Raw genomic sequence first — 17,500 nt, 5'->3', positions numbered from 1 at the left:
TAATTTATTGTCAAATCGCGATTCCGGTTATTGACGGTTCTTTAATTATTTCTGGGCTGACAGCAGTAGACAACAACAACAACAACAACAACAACAACAACAACAACAACAACAACAACAACACCCAACCAACCGAAAGAAAGAAGGTCGATTGTTAAGGCTTCTCTTTTTAATAAGTATAGGAAACCGTGTGAAGACGAGTGCAACAAAGGATATACACTATGAAAGATATTTGAAAATTCTCTCAAAATTCCACGAGCCTTTTGGGCGGGTGCAATTTGAAAGAAGTTTCAAAAATCACGAGTCGTGTAAATCCTTAACTGCTCGAACTGGGAAAATCAAGAAAGCGCGCACGTTAATTTGCACTGCAGTGCAAATTTTAAAAAATGAACGATAAATTGGCCTGCTCTCAGCCGATCACAATGAAGTAATTTCGTCGGTTATATAATAAAGAACGTAATGACAGCAAAGTCGGAGAGTAGAGTCGTGACTTGCATTATTTTGCGCACTAAAAATTAACCTAGGGTAAAGTTAGGTTAAACTTGTGTTCGAGCCTCGTGCCGTAGTATGAATCGACTAGTAGTATTCCTACCCTGCCCCCCTCCCTCAGACGGGATGCTAGTCTATCGCAGCGCGACTTCCAGCACTAAATTCGCCAAATCCCAGTAGCCTTTCTTTTACGGTTAACACTGCATTACTATAAAATCTAGCATGTATGGGAGGCAATTTCGGTCTATTTTGTAGTTTTAGCCCGAAATTGTCCCGCGTCCACGTTGGATTACACTGTAATGTGAATGAGAAAAACTAAGTGTGAAAAGGGCCTTTGGATAGTTGTATGGGCCTGAACTACAACTGAGTCATGTGGTGTTGATTGAGGTGTAATTCACGTTTTTAGAATTAACTCGACCATTTTCCTTTGGTCCAGGTTGTTCCGCGAATATGAAGCGGTCGAGAAGCGTGGACAGTTTGACTTCTGATTTGTTTGTGCTTTAACTAAATGCAATTTACGATTATGTTATCGTCTAGAATTTACATCTGCATGGCGGTAAGTAATCTATTGTCTCGCATTTTGAAGCTGGTTGTAAGTATCAACTTTACCTTGGACTACTCCTGGCCTCCAAATAAAACCGGAATTCCACTTGAATGTACAGCTGAAACCCAGTGATTTAACAAAGATGCTTTTATTGAGTATATCTTATGGTAGCAATCCTATTCAAAGAGCTTAAGCCAAACGGAAATTAACAGATGGTAACTTATCGTCGTTAGTATTTTATCGTCTAGAATTTACATCGGGATGGCGATAAGTAATCTTTTGTTTCACATTTTGAAGTTGGTCGTAAGTGTTAACTTTAACTGGAACCATTGTTCGTATCTAAACACGGAATTCCACTTGAATGAAAATACAGCTAAAACCCAGCAATTTAACGAAGACGCTCTCGACGAGTAAATCGTATGCTAGCAATCCTGTTCAAAGAACTCAATTCCAACGACAATTTGGAGTAAATTAGTTGATGTACATGACTGCACTATAGTTTACGCACGGAAACATTTCTTCTGAGTCAATACTGAAGCCTTAAGTTTTTGATAATGAAAAGTTTTCTTTTCCTTGCTGAAAATTACGTGGTAAAACCTGACCCCTCGTGTTTACCGTTAACAAATTTGTGAGTATTTGTTAGAAAAGAAAATAAGCTGTTGTTTCACATTTTGTTAACGATTTAAGGCCTGACCACACTAATACATTTTCGTTTGAACACTGTAACGCCCGAAAACTGTGATGAAAACGGAGACTTTCACGCAGGAAGCGGTAGAGCATTCAAGAAGTAGGGAAAAACACTCGACTGCGTCTCGTGTTTTCGCCTACACTTCGTTCGTGTTCTGCCGCTTCCTGCGTGCTTTACAACAGAACAGAGCACAGTCGAGGCTTCTTTATTTGTTAAAATGCTTTATCCGGCCGCTTTAAATCTTGAAATCTCTGCCTGGCTCCACTTGATTGCAACCGGTAAGCTTGTGAAAATTACCAAACGATCACCAGATAGGTTGAAAATACTACTGAGATCAAAATTAACGTGTTTAAAATTTAACGATATCCTCTTTTCTCGTCTTCGGTCTTGCTCTAAATTATGCTTTATACCACAACTCGCGACTTAATTTTTTTGACCTCAAACTTTCAGAAATTTTTAGATTCATTATTACAAGTTTACGTATAAGTTTTATCATTTTCCCCCGTCGTTACGATTTATCCTAGTGTACACGATTTCAGTAAACATTCATTTAATTTTGACATCCACCAAGTTCATCCGCATCTCATTCTTACAAGGTTTATCTGCTGGTATATGCTTCGTACTGTTTTCCTTTTTCTGCGTTTTTCGCATTGCAAGCTAATGCTCCACAAGAGAGATTTTAAACGAGAATTTGAAAAGTCTACGATGATTTTCTCTGAGCAAAGCCGTGCACTCTACTTTACTGACAAGGTTCTTCATATTTCTCTTCCTACTGTATCTCCATAAGTTGCCATTATCGGTTCAATGTCTCATTTCCTTGTAGCACTTCACCTCCTCGGCTAACTCTCCTTTCTCCTTGTTCAGCAGTAGCTACAACTCCAAGTTGTTTTGGTCCAAAAATATTCCTTTCAAGCTTCTCTGCTCGTGCAATAGTTTTCCTTGTCAACAACTGAATGAAAGCTACGCGGAAATATCTTATTCTAACAGCGTAAATCAGTGGATTAAATAACGAGTTCAGTACGGGCAATAAAGTAAGAAAATAAACCATGATATGTTTTGCATCAAAAGCGATGCTGTCTCCAATAAAGGATCTCATAACGAGAATACTGATATTTGCCGGGAAATAACACAGGAAAATTGTGAGCACTACAATAATTGTGCAGTAAAAAGCTTTCTTATTCTTGAGTAACTTCCTCTTCTCTTCTAAGGAAACTTGATTAGCTATAATTTGTTTTTCGTTGCGGCGGACCTCCCTGTATACAGAAACGTTAAAATAAACGACTAATACAAGAGAGATAAACTGCTTAAAGAGGACTACAAATTTTGTGACAATTCGTTTGTTTGCTGGCCAGAAGTCTTCCATTGGAAGGAGGATCGCGACAGCCCACGCCAGACAAGAAGCTACCATGATACGGACTTCAGTAACAAGGCTCTCGTATGCGAAAGAGCGTTTTATAGCGAGAAAACGCTCTGCACTCAACACAACTAAATTATTGAGCGACGCTATGATACACCTTAAGTTAATAGCTACTGTTATCGTGTCTACCCAGCTGCAAATTATGCCAGTCTCATGTTTAAGCATAAAGCTATCGCGAGTGATTTGCAAAGGTTGAACAACAAGTCCGACAACAAGGTCAGTTGTGGCTAAACAGGCGAGTGATACGTTAGATTTGGTTCGAAGTTGACGTTTAGTTTTCACTGCCACCATTACCAAGATGTTTAGCAAAACGACGACAGGACAGGTTATAGCATTGACGGCGATTCTGAACATGAATACAGCGCGAAGCTCGGGAGAAAGTCCCCCGGGAATTTGCAAAGGTAGACCACACCTGACTGATGTGCGGTTGATTGTCGTGTAATCCATGTTTTCTGGACTTTAAAACTCAGACGGTTTCGCTTTCTCGTGTTGTTCCGCGAATAAGAAGGCGTTCGTGTGGACAGTTTGACTTCTGATTTATTTGTGCTGAAACTAAATGCAATTCAGGATTATGTTATCGTCTAGAATTTACATCTGCATGGCGGTAAGTAATCTATTGTCTCACATTTTGAAGCTGGTTGAAGTATTAACTTCACCTTGGACTACTCCTGGCCTCCAAATATAACCGGAATTCCACTTGAATATACAGCTGAAACCCAGCGATTTAACAAAGATGCTTTTATTGAGTATATCTTATGGTAGCAATCCTATTCAAAGAGCTTAAGCCCAACGGAAATTAGGAGTTTTTCTTATGGTCTCGGACGAGAGTTAATTTGTTACCCATAAGTCAAAACTCGGGTTTTGAGAACCATCTCGTTTTCATATTTTGTCTTGTTTAACAGTGACCGGAGTGGGGCTTCCGAGTAGGGGACCTCCGGGATGGGGGTGGGGGGGGGGTCTTTTGGGGGAGAGCTTCCAGGTAGGGGGCTTACTGACGAATGCTACCAAGGATTCTAGATTTAAGAGTGACTAAGGTGTTTTTTTCTCTCCAGGAGTTGTAATGCACTATAAAGAAGAAAAAGTCTAACTATTTACTGTGCGTTTACGGCATAGAGGCCTGGTCCCAGTTGTTGAAAGACTGGAAAACGCTATCCAGTGGATAAATGTTAACCAAACAACCACGCTATTCGGTGGAGAGTGATTTATCCGATGGATAGCGTTGTTTTCCACCTTTCGAACAACCCGGGCCTGAACGTTTAATGTTTTCCAATCCTGCGCTTTAAATCTTGAAATCTCTGCCCGACTCCAGTTAATTGTCTTGTCTCATTTTAGATAAACGGCAAGTTTTAGATTTGTTTGTGTTAAAACTAAATACAATTTGTGATTATTTTATCGACTAGAATTGACATCTGCATGACAGTACGTAAGCTATTGTATCACATTTTGTAGTTGGCGGTAAGAATTAACTTTAACTTTAACTTCGACTGATTATTCTTGGCCTCTAAAAAGCGGAATTTCACTTGTATAAGCAGCTAAAATCCAGAAATTTAACAAAGATGCTGATAACGAATAAAATGTATATAAATAGTCCTGCCGAAAAAGGGGCGACAAAACGGAAATTTAGAGCCAAAAAATGCACGACTTACTTTCGGTATACAGTTATAGTTTACGCACGAAAAACATTCTTCTCATTCTCTCGGACGAGAGTTTATGAACTAAACATAGGTCAATGCTGAAGCCTTCAGTTTTGATCATGAAGTCAACTCAGCCGCATTACTTTCCTTTCTTGGAAGAAAATTAGGCGGTAAACGATCGAACAGCCGAGTTTCACGTTAGTTTGTGATTATTTTTCGATTAAAATTAGCATTTGGATACAGGCAAATAAGCTATTGTATCATGTTTTGTAAAAAAGTCAATTTTCACTTCTATCAGGAGCCATAATCGGGGACGGAGACCGTAAGTCTTGGGATCCGCGCGCACCTATGATATGGGACAATTTTTCTATTTTTAGGACAAATTGCGCCATCCTGACGTCATATATCCGCACGGATCCACGCACATGTCGGGGGCTCTCGCGTGGATGTTGTAACGTTGCGTGATCAAATGGTGAGAGTTGCGAGATTCTCTTGCAGATTTTTCGCAGCGATGGCAGGGAATAAGGCAGGGAATAAGAACCAGGACTCTTATAAGTAGTTTTATGCTCTGAGCTAATGGAAAAGGTGAGTTTTTCAGGGTCGAAAACAAGACTTCAATTTCGCGCTGTGAATGAATGATCGCACTAGTTGTACGCGTAAGCTTTTGCGCTTGTTCTATAAAGAAAAGTTATGTAAGAAAACTCTTTACTCTGGTATTGAGTTAGTTTGTGAGTTTCCCAAACAATGCTTAATCATAGCCAAACCCTGTTTTGATAGTTTCTTATTGTTTCTGTTTGTTTGGCGAGTTTGCAAAAGTTTTTGAAAGGAAAGTCTGACACGTACAAGTAGCCATTTGCATAGTGCAGCGCGTGCACTTTCAAAATTAAGTCCGAGTCGGTGTTTTCAATTGTCAACAAATCTTGACAAAGATTTCTTTCGCTGTCTTTTGTGCCGAGATGCTGGAACAATTTTCACCAACGCCAAAAGGCCATTAACATCATGAGTGTTTAACATAGTGAAATTTTTCACCACGAAAATAAAATAGACAAGGAGTTTTGATAACTCGACCAAAAATTCGAAATCTTTATTCGAGGGTAACCGGTCGTTTCGCCTGAAATTCAGTTCGCCCGAAACCCTTTCGCCAGAACTGGAAGACGATTCGCCCGGTATTTTTCTAACGTGACTATGGTACCAGTTAATTGATCGATGAATACAGCGTTATGCCACGGTTTCGTGTAATGTGAACATCCAGCGCTGCTTAAAGAGAGAACTCCGTTTTTTTTTTCTTTTTCGCTTTTTCGGCTCGTAGCTTATGTGAAGGGAATATTGTACGGTCTCCTTTCCTCTCTCCTTCCCTCTCTATCTGGCGAGTTAATCGTCGATTGATTACGGATGAAAGGAGAATTCAATTCATTCGCCATTGATTGGACTAGGTCACACTTCATGTAAAGCCAAATAAAAATGACACACAAATTCCGTTTCTATTACCGTATGTGACAAGTTTTATTAGTCTATCTAGAAAAGAATATCGCAGGTTGGTACTTTAATCAAGCGAGCGCAACCTGCGTATGATACGCATAAGCATGCAGCTTTTTTTTAACCTGTTAGATTGTCCCGCGCTCTATAAGTGGCTTGTGTAAAAGTAAGTGTGGCAGACTACGCCCGAATGAATTGCACGCAACTGACCCCTATTCTTAACATTTCAAAGCGAGCGCGGGTGCTAAAAATAAACCATACGCGCAGTAACTACACACACACAAGATCAGGTTTCAAGTCGACATCGCTTATTTAAAGTTGAATAAATGAAGGGCCAACATATTAAAAAATGTCAACAAAAACAACTCAACCTGATGTGTAAAACTGATAAGAAAACAAGAAATTATATTACTTCTTTGCCGCGCGACAAAATGCCCAACAGAAGCCGAGAAACTGAACATGCAAAATGAGTTAACTATTGACTTCGGACATAGTTATGCTTGGGAGGACAAAATAAAAAAAATTTCCATTCTTGAATAATAACGGCTAACATTTGAGAAAACAACGGAAAATAAAAGCGACAGACACAAGTAAAAACCAGTTTGAAAACAAGAAAAGAAATAATTTCTTCGCCGCGTTACGAAATATTACAGCACAGCGAAAGAGAGATGAACGTTTCCAATCAAAAAAAGACGACAGGAACAATCGAATTTCAACTGTGTTAAATTAGTGGCCACTTAGTTCTTTTCTCGGCAGTTCTGCGGTAGCTGTACACGCCTCCAAAAAATAGATTTGAACGAAGCCGAGTAAACTAAACAAACAAACCGCGTGGAGGTCGCCGTAAATTAAATATGCAGCAATCCAGCGTGCAAGTTTCTGTTCACTTTTAAAGGCCTGTCCAAACGGGAAATGTTTGGCGACCAAACACCATCGAACATTGGGAAAGATTTCCGTATGACCCCATACATTTATTATGCATGCAGAATGATTAATTATGTATACGCTCTATTGTTTTTGAAGACAATAGAAACTCCCGAGGGTATTGAATATATACATTGATAATTACTACTTACTGTATGAATAAAAGAGGATTTCATTGCGCGCTGTCTTTTCGCTGATTCTCTTCTTCCACTAGCTCCATTCTTCCCTCATTTTCTCCTCCATATTATCCGGGCTCCTTGCGCATTTTTTCCCCCTTTTTTCTCCTTGTACCTGCAGGTCTCGAACCACTTACCTTTCGCATACCTCTCGCTTACCAGTCTCTCTTCCACACCACTACACTACGAGGTTCAGTTGAGAATTAGCACTCGAAAAATCATTTTTATTTTTCGTCACTCGTTCACATTCCCAAAATTTACATTACAATTGAATTATTCATCTGTTTAAAGCATGTTTTACGCTGCACGAAAACACGCATTGCATGTCTATCACTAGCTACCTGGTGAATATAAAGGGGGGATGATTTATTTCTTTCTCCCTGTCGCATCTACTTTCTTGTAAGAATTACGTTTGGAAGTTACCATTTACAGTTTACCGTTTTTCGACTTGGAAAGTCTTCACTAAACTTGCTTGAGGATCACGATCAGTGCATACAGTGGTTGAAGGAACACAACCTGCTCCGTTGTCAATTATGTATCCACGGGAAAATTGTAGCAATACATTGACGTGGACATGACGAGCTTCATCGTAGGATGGGTTCGAATGGTGTTCGAGAAGAAAATGCAATGGCATGGGATCAGTGCGCCAGAACTCATGGTTTTCTGGAAGCAGGCTGTCCATTGAAAAAGTATTAGCCCTAACGTATGCTTGGGCGCACAAATTTACTACTACTCAAGCAGAGCACGAGACCTCACTAGGTGACGAATCCACGTCAACAGAAACGGTGATAGATTGGTATAACTATTGCCAAGAGGTTTGTGCCAACAGAATCATGAATCATCATGCGGGGCAAATAGGCGGACCAGGTACGACTGTTGAAATTGACTAGTCCAAGTTTGGCAAAACGAAGTACAATCGCGGTCGCTACATTGAAGGACAGTGGGTCTTTGGCGGCATCTGCCGCGAGACCAAGGCCTGCTTTCTTGTTCCGGTAGCGCAAAGGGATGAAGACACACTCTTACCCATTACACGCGCCCACATATTGCCGGGGACACGCGTGATAAGCGACATGTGGAAAGCTTACGATTGCGTAAAAGACGAGGACTATAGTCATCTCACAGTTAACCACAGCCTAAACTTCGTAGACCCAGACACAGGTGCACACACCCAGCGCATTGAAAATACATGTTGGGGAGTCAAACGAAGTATGCCTCGTACAGGAACATCCAAAGATCTCTTCGAAAGCTACCTACAGGAATGGATGAGGCGTAAGCACTATGGAGATGATCCTTTTGGAAACATTACCAAGCATATCGCCGACTTATATGAAGTACACAAAGGTGCGTAAATTGTTCTTCGCACCATTGTATGCGCTGTTCGTGATCCGATCGCCACTTCATGGAGGAAAGAAACAAAATACACAGCTTCATCGCATAGGACGGAATTTGAGGAAGGAATTTTATTTCACTTTGTTTACATTTACAAAATTAATATAATGGTCGCTGACCCGCGCAACAGATTATAGCTAACCGCAAGGAGCCAGTTTTGCTTAGGCCTAAACAGTATTTTTAAGCTTTTTCAAACTAGCGCAGAGGTCTAAATCGCTATTATTTTAAGCAGTTTTAAGCCTGCGCTCAGTTTAAAAATACCGTAAATGCGCCCAAAATTATGATATTTCGTTTCGGTTTTCCGTAATTTAGACCTAAAACCCGAAAAATTACTCTCCAAGAAATCTTTCCGTTTTTGCGTATTTTAGATAGAAAATTCGAAAAAGTAAGTCTCAAAGGGGCGCTATTTTTTCGCTATTGTTTAGTTAAACAAAGAACTGTATGCATAATAAATGTATGGGGTTATACGGAAATCTTGCCGAACAATGTTTGGTGACCAAACATTTTACCGTTTGGCCACCTTGTTTGGTGCTGTTTGATCATGTTTGATCATGTTTGATCGTGTTTAGTCGTGTTTGATAAAATCTGAAGACCATCAAACATTCGATAAAACAACTTAAAACACTTCTTTTGTTCTCGTGTTTGATGGGCGGTGTTTTGTTTGTTTGGACAGCGCATGATCCAAGTCACTTGCGTGATTTCCGCGCGAAAAGGAATGGGCACCATAATATTTCCATAGAAACAAACCGCGTCAAAATGGCGGCAATTTAAAATTCCCGGCAAATGTTTTGTTTTTGCGGAGGTTAAGGTCGTCACAAACCAGATAAGGTCATTACATTGAAGACAGTTTCTGTGAAAGTTTTTCTTTCCCATATCTTTTGTAACACAAAAGTGGTTGTGGTAGCAGTGTTGAATTTCTTGTTCGAAGTCGGCATGAAGTTCGTGTTTATCGTAGCAGCGTTACTACTAGCTTTCGCATTTTCTGATGGGAAATTGCCAATTGCGAAAATTTGTTGTTTGAAGGGAAAAACAAGGAACAGGTATGTTTGCCACGGACGAATGATCTCTCTCAACGCAGAAATGGCCAGGGTAAAGAACGTCGAGCGTGGAAATTTCGTCTGCGAACATCACTGGCATATGTTGAGGACCAGGAACAATATTTGCTTGCGCCCTTTGCCTAGCCATTCCAGAGCGATGAGCCCCACTCCTATACCAGCAAGGCTATTTCAAGTCTTCGATAAAGTGGGGAAAAGCATGCCTTCGTATTGACCCGGAACGCGGTGGTGCACCAGTTGCCGAAACGTTGATGAGAAATTTTCCTCCATGGCTAAATATAAAAAGCCAAGCAAGAGGAAAAAGGTATGTACAGTCATTGCAATACTGAAGACATGCAGTGTCTGTCAAAAGTAAGTTAAAAATTAGTGGCAAATATTTCTTATCCCCTGCTGTAGCAAGTAGAACAGAGAAATTGAACTATTCTAAGTACCGGAAATAATAATAAATATCATAATAACAATAGATATCCCACAATCCTCTGCGCTGTATATATTAACATGTTTCCCTCCTTTGTGCACATTTTATCCTACGACATTACTTGTTTGTTAGTAAAGTTGTTTATCTCTAACACCGCGTCATGACCGAACCTCCGCCAGTTCAACGCCCGTTGCAAGTCAGGGTGCAAGAAGTCCTAGCAAATATTCAAGCAGCCCCTCAAGCTCCTCTTCCTGTTTCGCCTGCTCCACAAGATCTTCAAGTTGCTCTTGCCGCTGGTAACCAAAACCCTGGACTTCCTGAGCCTCCGCTCCAGGTAAGCTTCGGTTTTGTCTTTTCATGCTCGCTTAGTCTTCTACCTCTCCGTATTTTCTAGTGCTTTTGAAGTTTTGTTTTGTATGTCTTTAGTGAAAGCCTGTCGAGCGCGTGTTATGCTTGCACGCCCATTCAAAAATGTTTCGCCACTAAAGGAAATTTTGCCACCCTTAATGTGAGTAAAATGCTACTCAAGAGCGAGTGATGCCAGTCGAGTGTGGCTGAGGAAGGGAAATTGCCTCTGAGCGCGAGTGCAAAGAAGTTCAACTCAATTACCGTGTTTTAAATAATTTGCTACCCCTCAATGTGAGTGGGATGCCACTCCAGTGCGAGTGATACCAGTCGAGAGCGATTGAGGATAGATTTTTTACCGCTCGAACGCGGGTGCAAACGAATACGTTTTTCAGCCGTGATGCCACTCGAGTGCGAGTGATACCAGTCGAAGTGACCAAAGGAATTTTTGCTGTTTGACGCTGGTGTGACGTAAGTGCTGCCAAGTTCGTTTGGATCTCTCAAGATTTCTGGGAAACCACTCGATTTATAAACAAGACTCGATTTAGAAATGAGACTCGATGGGATACCACTACGATCGAGACTCGTTTGTTAAAACTGAGACTCGTTTCAGTGAGCGAAAATCGAGTCTCGTTTCTCAGAAAACGAGACTCGTTTAGAAAATTCAATTAATAGCTAATAATTAATAGTTAATTTATTTAATAAAAAGTATATCATTGAAAAATTGTCAATTAACTATTGATTATTAATTAACAATAATTAATAATAAATTTACTATTTTTTAATGATTAATTATTAATCAATTATAAAAAAATATGACAATAAAAAAAAAACAGGAGCAGTCCTTCTTTTCCCCAGTGCTACTCGTCTTAAAATGTTGTGGAGGCTGACCACATGACCATGAGAAACAGAGGGTGCTTACCATTTGCCAAACAGATATTTGGTTCTGTCCTTGTGTGCCGGTTCACAAGAACCGATACAAAAGACCCAACAATGTTCAACAGCTAAACAAGGGTTCCTAAAGAAAGGTGTACAATGGATATTCCCTCTGTGTACTGGTACACCAGGACACAACCAATGAACCGGTTGGTCGAAAATGGAACGGCAAAATAAGTGGACCACCTCCAGAGGTGGTCCTGAATATTCCGTTCGGAAGAAACTGAAACGGACCTTTCCATTTCAATTCCGACCGAAATTTCAGGAATCTTTGTCATAATGGAAAGTACCCGTAGACTACCCCTAGAGGTAGTCCTCTTTCTCCGTTTGGAACGGAACAACAGCAATTTCCTTAACATTTGGTAAATTTTCGGAGTCTCTCATCAGCCGAAAACAATTAAGCGCCATCTCGTTTGGTTGGTTTGCTTAGTTTGGAAAAAACTCATCCCAAACGGTTTATTAATGATATTCTGCATGAGGAGTCGAGAGACCGGGTACGGGACATGCGCAGCACTGTTGCATTTTCACCTGTTTAGTATTGCAAGATCCAGATACTGACATTTTCATATCAGCTCAGATAAAGCTTAATTTAAAATGGATGCTTTACTTCTCCTGATGTCATCATCTTTCTTCCTCTGGTTTAATTTGTCATTTGTAAACCGCCAATTATAATTGCCAAAAGAAAGCAAAGAGGAACTAGGAAAATATGGGAGGAAATTATCGAGGTGAGCTAGCTGATAGCTGTTAAGTCAAGGTTGTTAACTTCTTTCAATAATAATCACACACACTCGATACAAACTGTATACAAAATTCAACAAGCAAACATTGTTAACTCCACATTAAGCTTAATGTTTATTGTGTGATCTTAAATAATGTTTGAACATCAACAAAAATGTTATGCTACAGTACTCAAACATTTTTCATTTCTAGAATTTTCCTCTGTATTGGTTGGTACGTGTACTAATAGTTAATAAGTCAAAGTGAAACAGCGCAACCAGTAGATATAAGCTTGCAAAATTCCCTAAAATATTTTCATACCTTTTTTTTGGTAAGTGAATTTGGTAGTTATTCTATAGCCTGGGAATTATAGGGTGAAAAGAAATGGAGACACTATTAACCATGACTTCCCTTTCCTCTGTGGTGTCTTTTCCATTTGAGACATAGGACTTTTGCCAGCAGTTGGTGACATGCTTTTCACGAACACACTGATTTAGTCATTGGTAATGCATAATGAACATTTATTGCTATTTCCACTTTTGAATTTCATTCAGCTGGCATGGAGCTTAAAGTTCAGTAATTATTGGTCACATGACCAACTGTTGCAAAAGGCCTGTTCATAAGCGATATTGATAATTATTAGGCATAAACATAATTATTGGATTAACAAGTTCGCTCTTGGATTTAAAATTCTTAACTTTTCTAAAAGGTGTAGCTTTTTGCTATGCAGTTTGAGCAATTTTAAAACTTATCATGCTGCAGAGTTAGAGGGTTTGTGTGTAAAAATCAGTTATAATCAGTCGTTCCCAGGGCTTATCCCCTGTGAATGAGATTGAAGACTTTAAAGGCGCACACACAGGCTTCTATGTTACTTGAGTTACCCTTCACGTGATCGACTTTTAATAGTTTTAAAAATCTAGTAGAATTGGCCATTACATCATATTTACAACTTTTTTTGTTTCAGCCCGTAACGTCAGTCACATAAATATAATGCAAAAATGTAAGGTGTCTGTTTGAAAATATGAGTTTATGAAAAATTGTCGTAAATTAGAAAGTTATGTAACTGGACAGAAATATAACAGAAATGTAATGGTTAGACTTCAGGCATCTCTCGCACAGGAATTAGCTTGAGGGCTGGTGTTGACTGACATTTCAGGTTACTTGTCTCTCTTTACAAATGGAATATTCCCTTTGTATTCTGTGCTGCTTTCCATTTTGCCTCTACATGATACAAATTCTGAAACAATAACATGGCAATCGGACAATTGCTAGGAATTACATGTAAATTAATATTGAACTAGGAGTTAAGCCAGAATTTTAACCAGTCGTCCACTTCATCTACAGGTTTTGATGTTGATCAATACAGTTGTAGGTCAAATTTGATAGATTAAATGTTTTACTTGGCTTCTATAGAGTTCTAAAGTGTGACGTCACATTGCCATGGCGCTAAAAAATTCAGTTCTAAACACCTCGGATAATCTCTTCCGCGTGGGTCACGTAGTGCTTGTGTCCGCTTTGTCTTCAGGTCAAAACGCTTATTAACCTGTGTTATATTACAAAAGAGGCCACGAAGAAGAACAGATGGTCAAAAGGTCAAGTACTATTTGAAAATTATCGCTTTTTGTCCGAAGAAATTTATCGGAACGGACACAATGGTGTACTGCTTTGCACCGACGTGCAACAATTCATCAGAAAACCACAATTGCAAGTTCTTTGCATTTCCAAGTGATAAAAAGGAAAAAGACGAACACAAAAGATGGATCTGTCTGATAAGGTTTGTAACGGCACTTATAGTTATCGTTTTGCTCAAAAGAACTTCATAAATTTTTTTGCGATTTCCACCGACTCGGAATACTTAATCTATTTAAAAGAGCTTTTGGACTTCAGAGTTAGTTGAAATTTTGAAACGAATTTTGAGCTATTGAAATCTTTCCAAGTGTTTAGGATTAAGTTCTGTTATCTGTTTCTTTGAAATAGGAGGAAAGACAGAGAACCAAACAAGCATTCCAGAGTGTGCAGTTGTCATTTTATGGATGGAAATAAATTAAATGGGCCCACAATTTACGAAAGAAATCGAGATAAGATATTTCCTAGTGAAGGCACCAAAGAAAAAGAAAAAAGTAACAGCTAAAAAGAAGACTGTGCAAGAAATGGTGGCTGAGGCAATCAGAGGATCTGAGCAGCAGTCTACTGATAACGACACCAAACAAGAAAGTTGCAACAAGACAACAAATGAGATAATACGGGAGGCAGAATTAAATCAAGCCAGGGAGGAACTTCAGGGCATGCAAGAAAAAGAAAGCTACGCACAAAAACACTACACAGTTTCGGGAGTGAGTGTAGAGGTTCTCAGAATGGAAACAGGGCTTCCGACAAAAGAAGTTTTTAATATTGTAGTACTTCACGCTTTAAGATTCAAAGACTGTATTGTTTATTATTCTGGTTGGAAAGTAGAGTCCATTAATTTTGAGGACCAGATCTTCATTACTTTAATGAAACTAAGACAAAATTATACCAACCTGCACCTTGCACAGCTTTTTAGTTGCAGTGTTGCAACAATAGCTAATATTGTCACCGCTTTCGTCCATGTTTTGCATTCAATATTATTTCATGACATCATGACAACCATTCCATCCAGGGAAAAAAATGTGTTATGTGTACCATCTTCTTTTTCAGAGTTTACTTCTTGAAGAATTGTCATTGATTGTACCGATGTGGAGATTGCAGCGCCAGGGTTAATGAGTCTGCAAAATGCTACTTATTCAAGCTACAGGGGTATGAACTCATTTAAAGTAATTGTAGGGGTCGCACCAAATGCAGTAATAACTTTTGTTAGCAAATCATACCCTGAGTCCATTTCTGACAAAGCAATAGTACAACAGTCAGGTCTGTTGAATCATCTTGTTGCAGGGGATATGGTTTTGGCCGACAAAGGCTTTCTTATCCATGACATTTTGCCAAATGATGTTTCTCTTAACATTCCACCTTTTTTGAATAATGGTGTTTTCACTGAAAGTGAAGCAAAGAAAACAAAATCCATTGCCAGAGCAAGGATCCATGTAGAGAAAGCGAATGCAAGGTTAAAGGATTTCAAAATTTTAACTTTCATCCCATCTTATTTAAGATGTTGTGCTGATGTTATTTTTCAGTTATGTGCTGCACTGGTAAATTTACAATTTCCACTTATCAAAGAGGGGTGCGGGGGGACAGAGTTTGAGTAATCTGAGTACAAAAAGGATGTTTGCCTGTTATCAGTAAACAAATATAATGGTCATTATATGATAGAACTGAGTCAGTCGAATAACTCTTCTTCAGTTATGTAAATATACATAAACACAGACATAAACAAAGTCAGGATGCCACTATTTTGCAGACCGATCAGATTGAGTAGGGTTTCTTGATAAGCAGAAATACTGTTTTGTTGGAGGAAACATTTCTTCAACGGCTTGCCAAGAGAGTGGTGTATTTGCTTTGCGTTCCTTCCAGTTGCATTCAACATCTGTCCGGCTGAGGTTGTAGATGACGTGAATGAAAAGTGCAGCAGCGTGGCTGCACTCGTTAAACTTCCCCCTTGGACACTCACACTTACTTGATCTTATGGCATTCTCATTATCTAAGCAAACCTAGCAAATCAGAAAAAAAAAACGCGCGAGGGCATGAAAAGCAACTTTTAAAGACTTCTCCAAACGAACGAACAGTTCCATGCATCGAACGACCTCAACAACAAAGCGTGTCAACGGCAAAGTTTGCGCGTCTAGTTATTCCACAATTAAATTATTATGGAAAGGAACTGTTATTTACTTAAAAATCTCACTGAAAAGCATTTCAAGCAAAAAATAAATGAGAAGCAGCATCTGTAGTGAGTATTCTGGAACCATTTCCACTCACCGTGACTTTGTAGACTTTGTTTCGCATGCTTGCGTGCACGTCTCCTCGTAAAATACACTGACGATAAGTAAATGACTCCACATGGCCTGATTTGTAATGGTTTTCACCCTTCTTAATTGACTTCTGCTCTTCCCCGAAGAAAGAAATGAACGAAGCGATCGAGAGGGCCGACATTTGGTATGGCGTCGGTCACGTTTTGGGCCTTTGTCTAGAGCTGAATTTTTTGGCATCATAGTAACGTGACGTCACCGCTTTAGAACTCTATGCCTAGGAGAAAAATTCGCATTGAGTTTGAGGGATGCTTATATCAAAATTGGTCTATTAACTGTGTGTTTGTCTATGCATCAGACAAAATACTCACTACTCTATCATTCTAGTGTTAAAAAATCTCCCTCACCTAATATTCTAAATGTTGTTACCATACTTATTTTTTTTAACCTTTTTCTTTCGGCATTAGACCTTTTGTCTTTTTTCCTTTTCCTTTGTAGCTTTCCCTCTTCCTTCCTTTCCTCTTCTTTATTTTCCTGCTCATTTCTTGAATACCGTTCTTTCTTCAAGTCTTCATTCTTTTCCTGGTCTCTCTCCTCTTCCTTTCTCTCCTGTTCTTTCTTCTCCTCTTCCTTTCCTTCCTGTTCTTTCTTCTCTTCTTCTTTCTTCCTTCTTCTCGTCTTCTTTTCTCTCCACTTCCGTCTTCTCTTCTTGTTTTCTCTCCTCTTCCTCCTTCTTTTCTCTCCTCTTCCTCCTTCTTTTCTCTCCTCTTCCTTCTTCTCTTCTTTTCTCTCCTCTTCTATTCTTTCCCCTTCCTTCTCCTCTTTCTCTCTTTCCTCTTCCTTCTTCTCCTCATCCGTTCTTTCCTGTAGTTGTTCCTCTTGAGTGGCATCTGTGGTAAACAAGGTGTACCATAATTATTACAAATTTTGTTGTTTCAAAAGCTAAATCAATATGCATTTGCTTTATTAATTATCATCTGTTTCCATTATCTGCATTAATCAAGTTGCTTCATATAAATAACATTACCTCAATTTGAGTTTGCAACTAGAAATGTGCGAATTTAATAACCCTCTGGCATGCAGGGCAGATGGGTGGATACCTTTTATCATATGATGTTCTCTGCGATGCATAATGTTCCATACACTGTAGCTGTTCATTTGTGGACTTTTTGGTGTGTCATGTGTACATCAATTATAAGCTACTATGGGCAGACATTCAACTTTGTGATACAATTCTTTGTTTTTCCAGTTCTCTTCATTAAAATTACACAACTATTGTTCAAGTATTTCAACTTTCTATTCACACATTGGCTTGATTTTGTATTGAAGTGCCTTTCAAGTACAAAACAAGGGCTTTCAAAATAAAAAAGGTGTTTTCCTTTTTGTTTCCATTTTTTTCTGCAAATTAGACTAACAG

At 39.2% G+C, this 17,500-nt stretch overlaps 1 protein-coding gene and 2 pseudogenes across 1 annotated transcript; 2 read left to right on the top strand and 1 right to left on the bottom strand.

The window, feature by feature from the left end:
* Positions 1-2,384: 2,384 nt before the first annotated feature.
* On the bottom strand, positions 2,385-3,585 carry LOC149098640 (beta-1 adrenergic receptor-like). Its single transcript, XM_089278514.1, has one exon. The coding sequence runs from the start codon at positions 3,583-3,585 to the stop codon at positions 2,515-2,517; it is 1,071 nt and encodes a 356-aa protein (XP_089134640.1). The 3' UTR covers positions 2,385-2,514.
* A 151-nt stretch (positions 3,586-3,736) lies between these two features.
* Positions 3,737-8,694, top strand: LOC149098639 (uncharacterized; annotated as a pseudogene).
* A 4,994-nt stretch (positions 8,695-13,688) lies between these two features.
* Positions 13,689-15,492, top strand: LOC149098638 (uncharacterized; annotated as a pseudogene).
* The last annotated feature ends 2,008 nt before the right edge of the window (positions 15,493-17,500 follow it).

This window comes from Orbicella faveolata, unplaced genomic scaffold (assembly GCF_042242905.1).
Source record: "Orbicella faveolata isolate gen_17 unplaced genomic scaffold, um_ofav_v1 contig_46, whole genome shotgun sequence".
NCBI lineage: Eukaryota > Metazoa > Cnidaria > Anthozoa > Scleractinia > Merulinidae > Orbicella > Orbicella faveolata.
Note: the sequence above shows the minus strand (reverse complement) of the source record. Positions and strands in the feature narration are given on the sequence as shown.

Excerpts from the sequence above, each read along its gene's own strand:
- LOC149098640 (XM_089278514.1), bottom strand. The coding sequence starts at position 3,585 with ATGGATTACACGACAATCAACCGCACATCAGTCAGGTGTGGTCTACCT.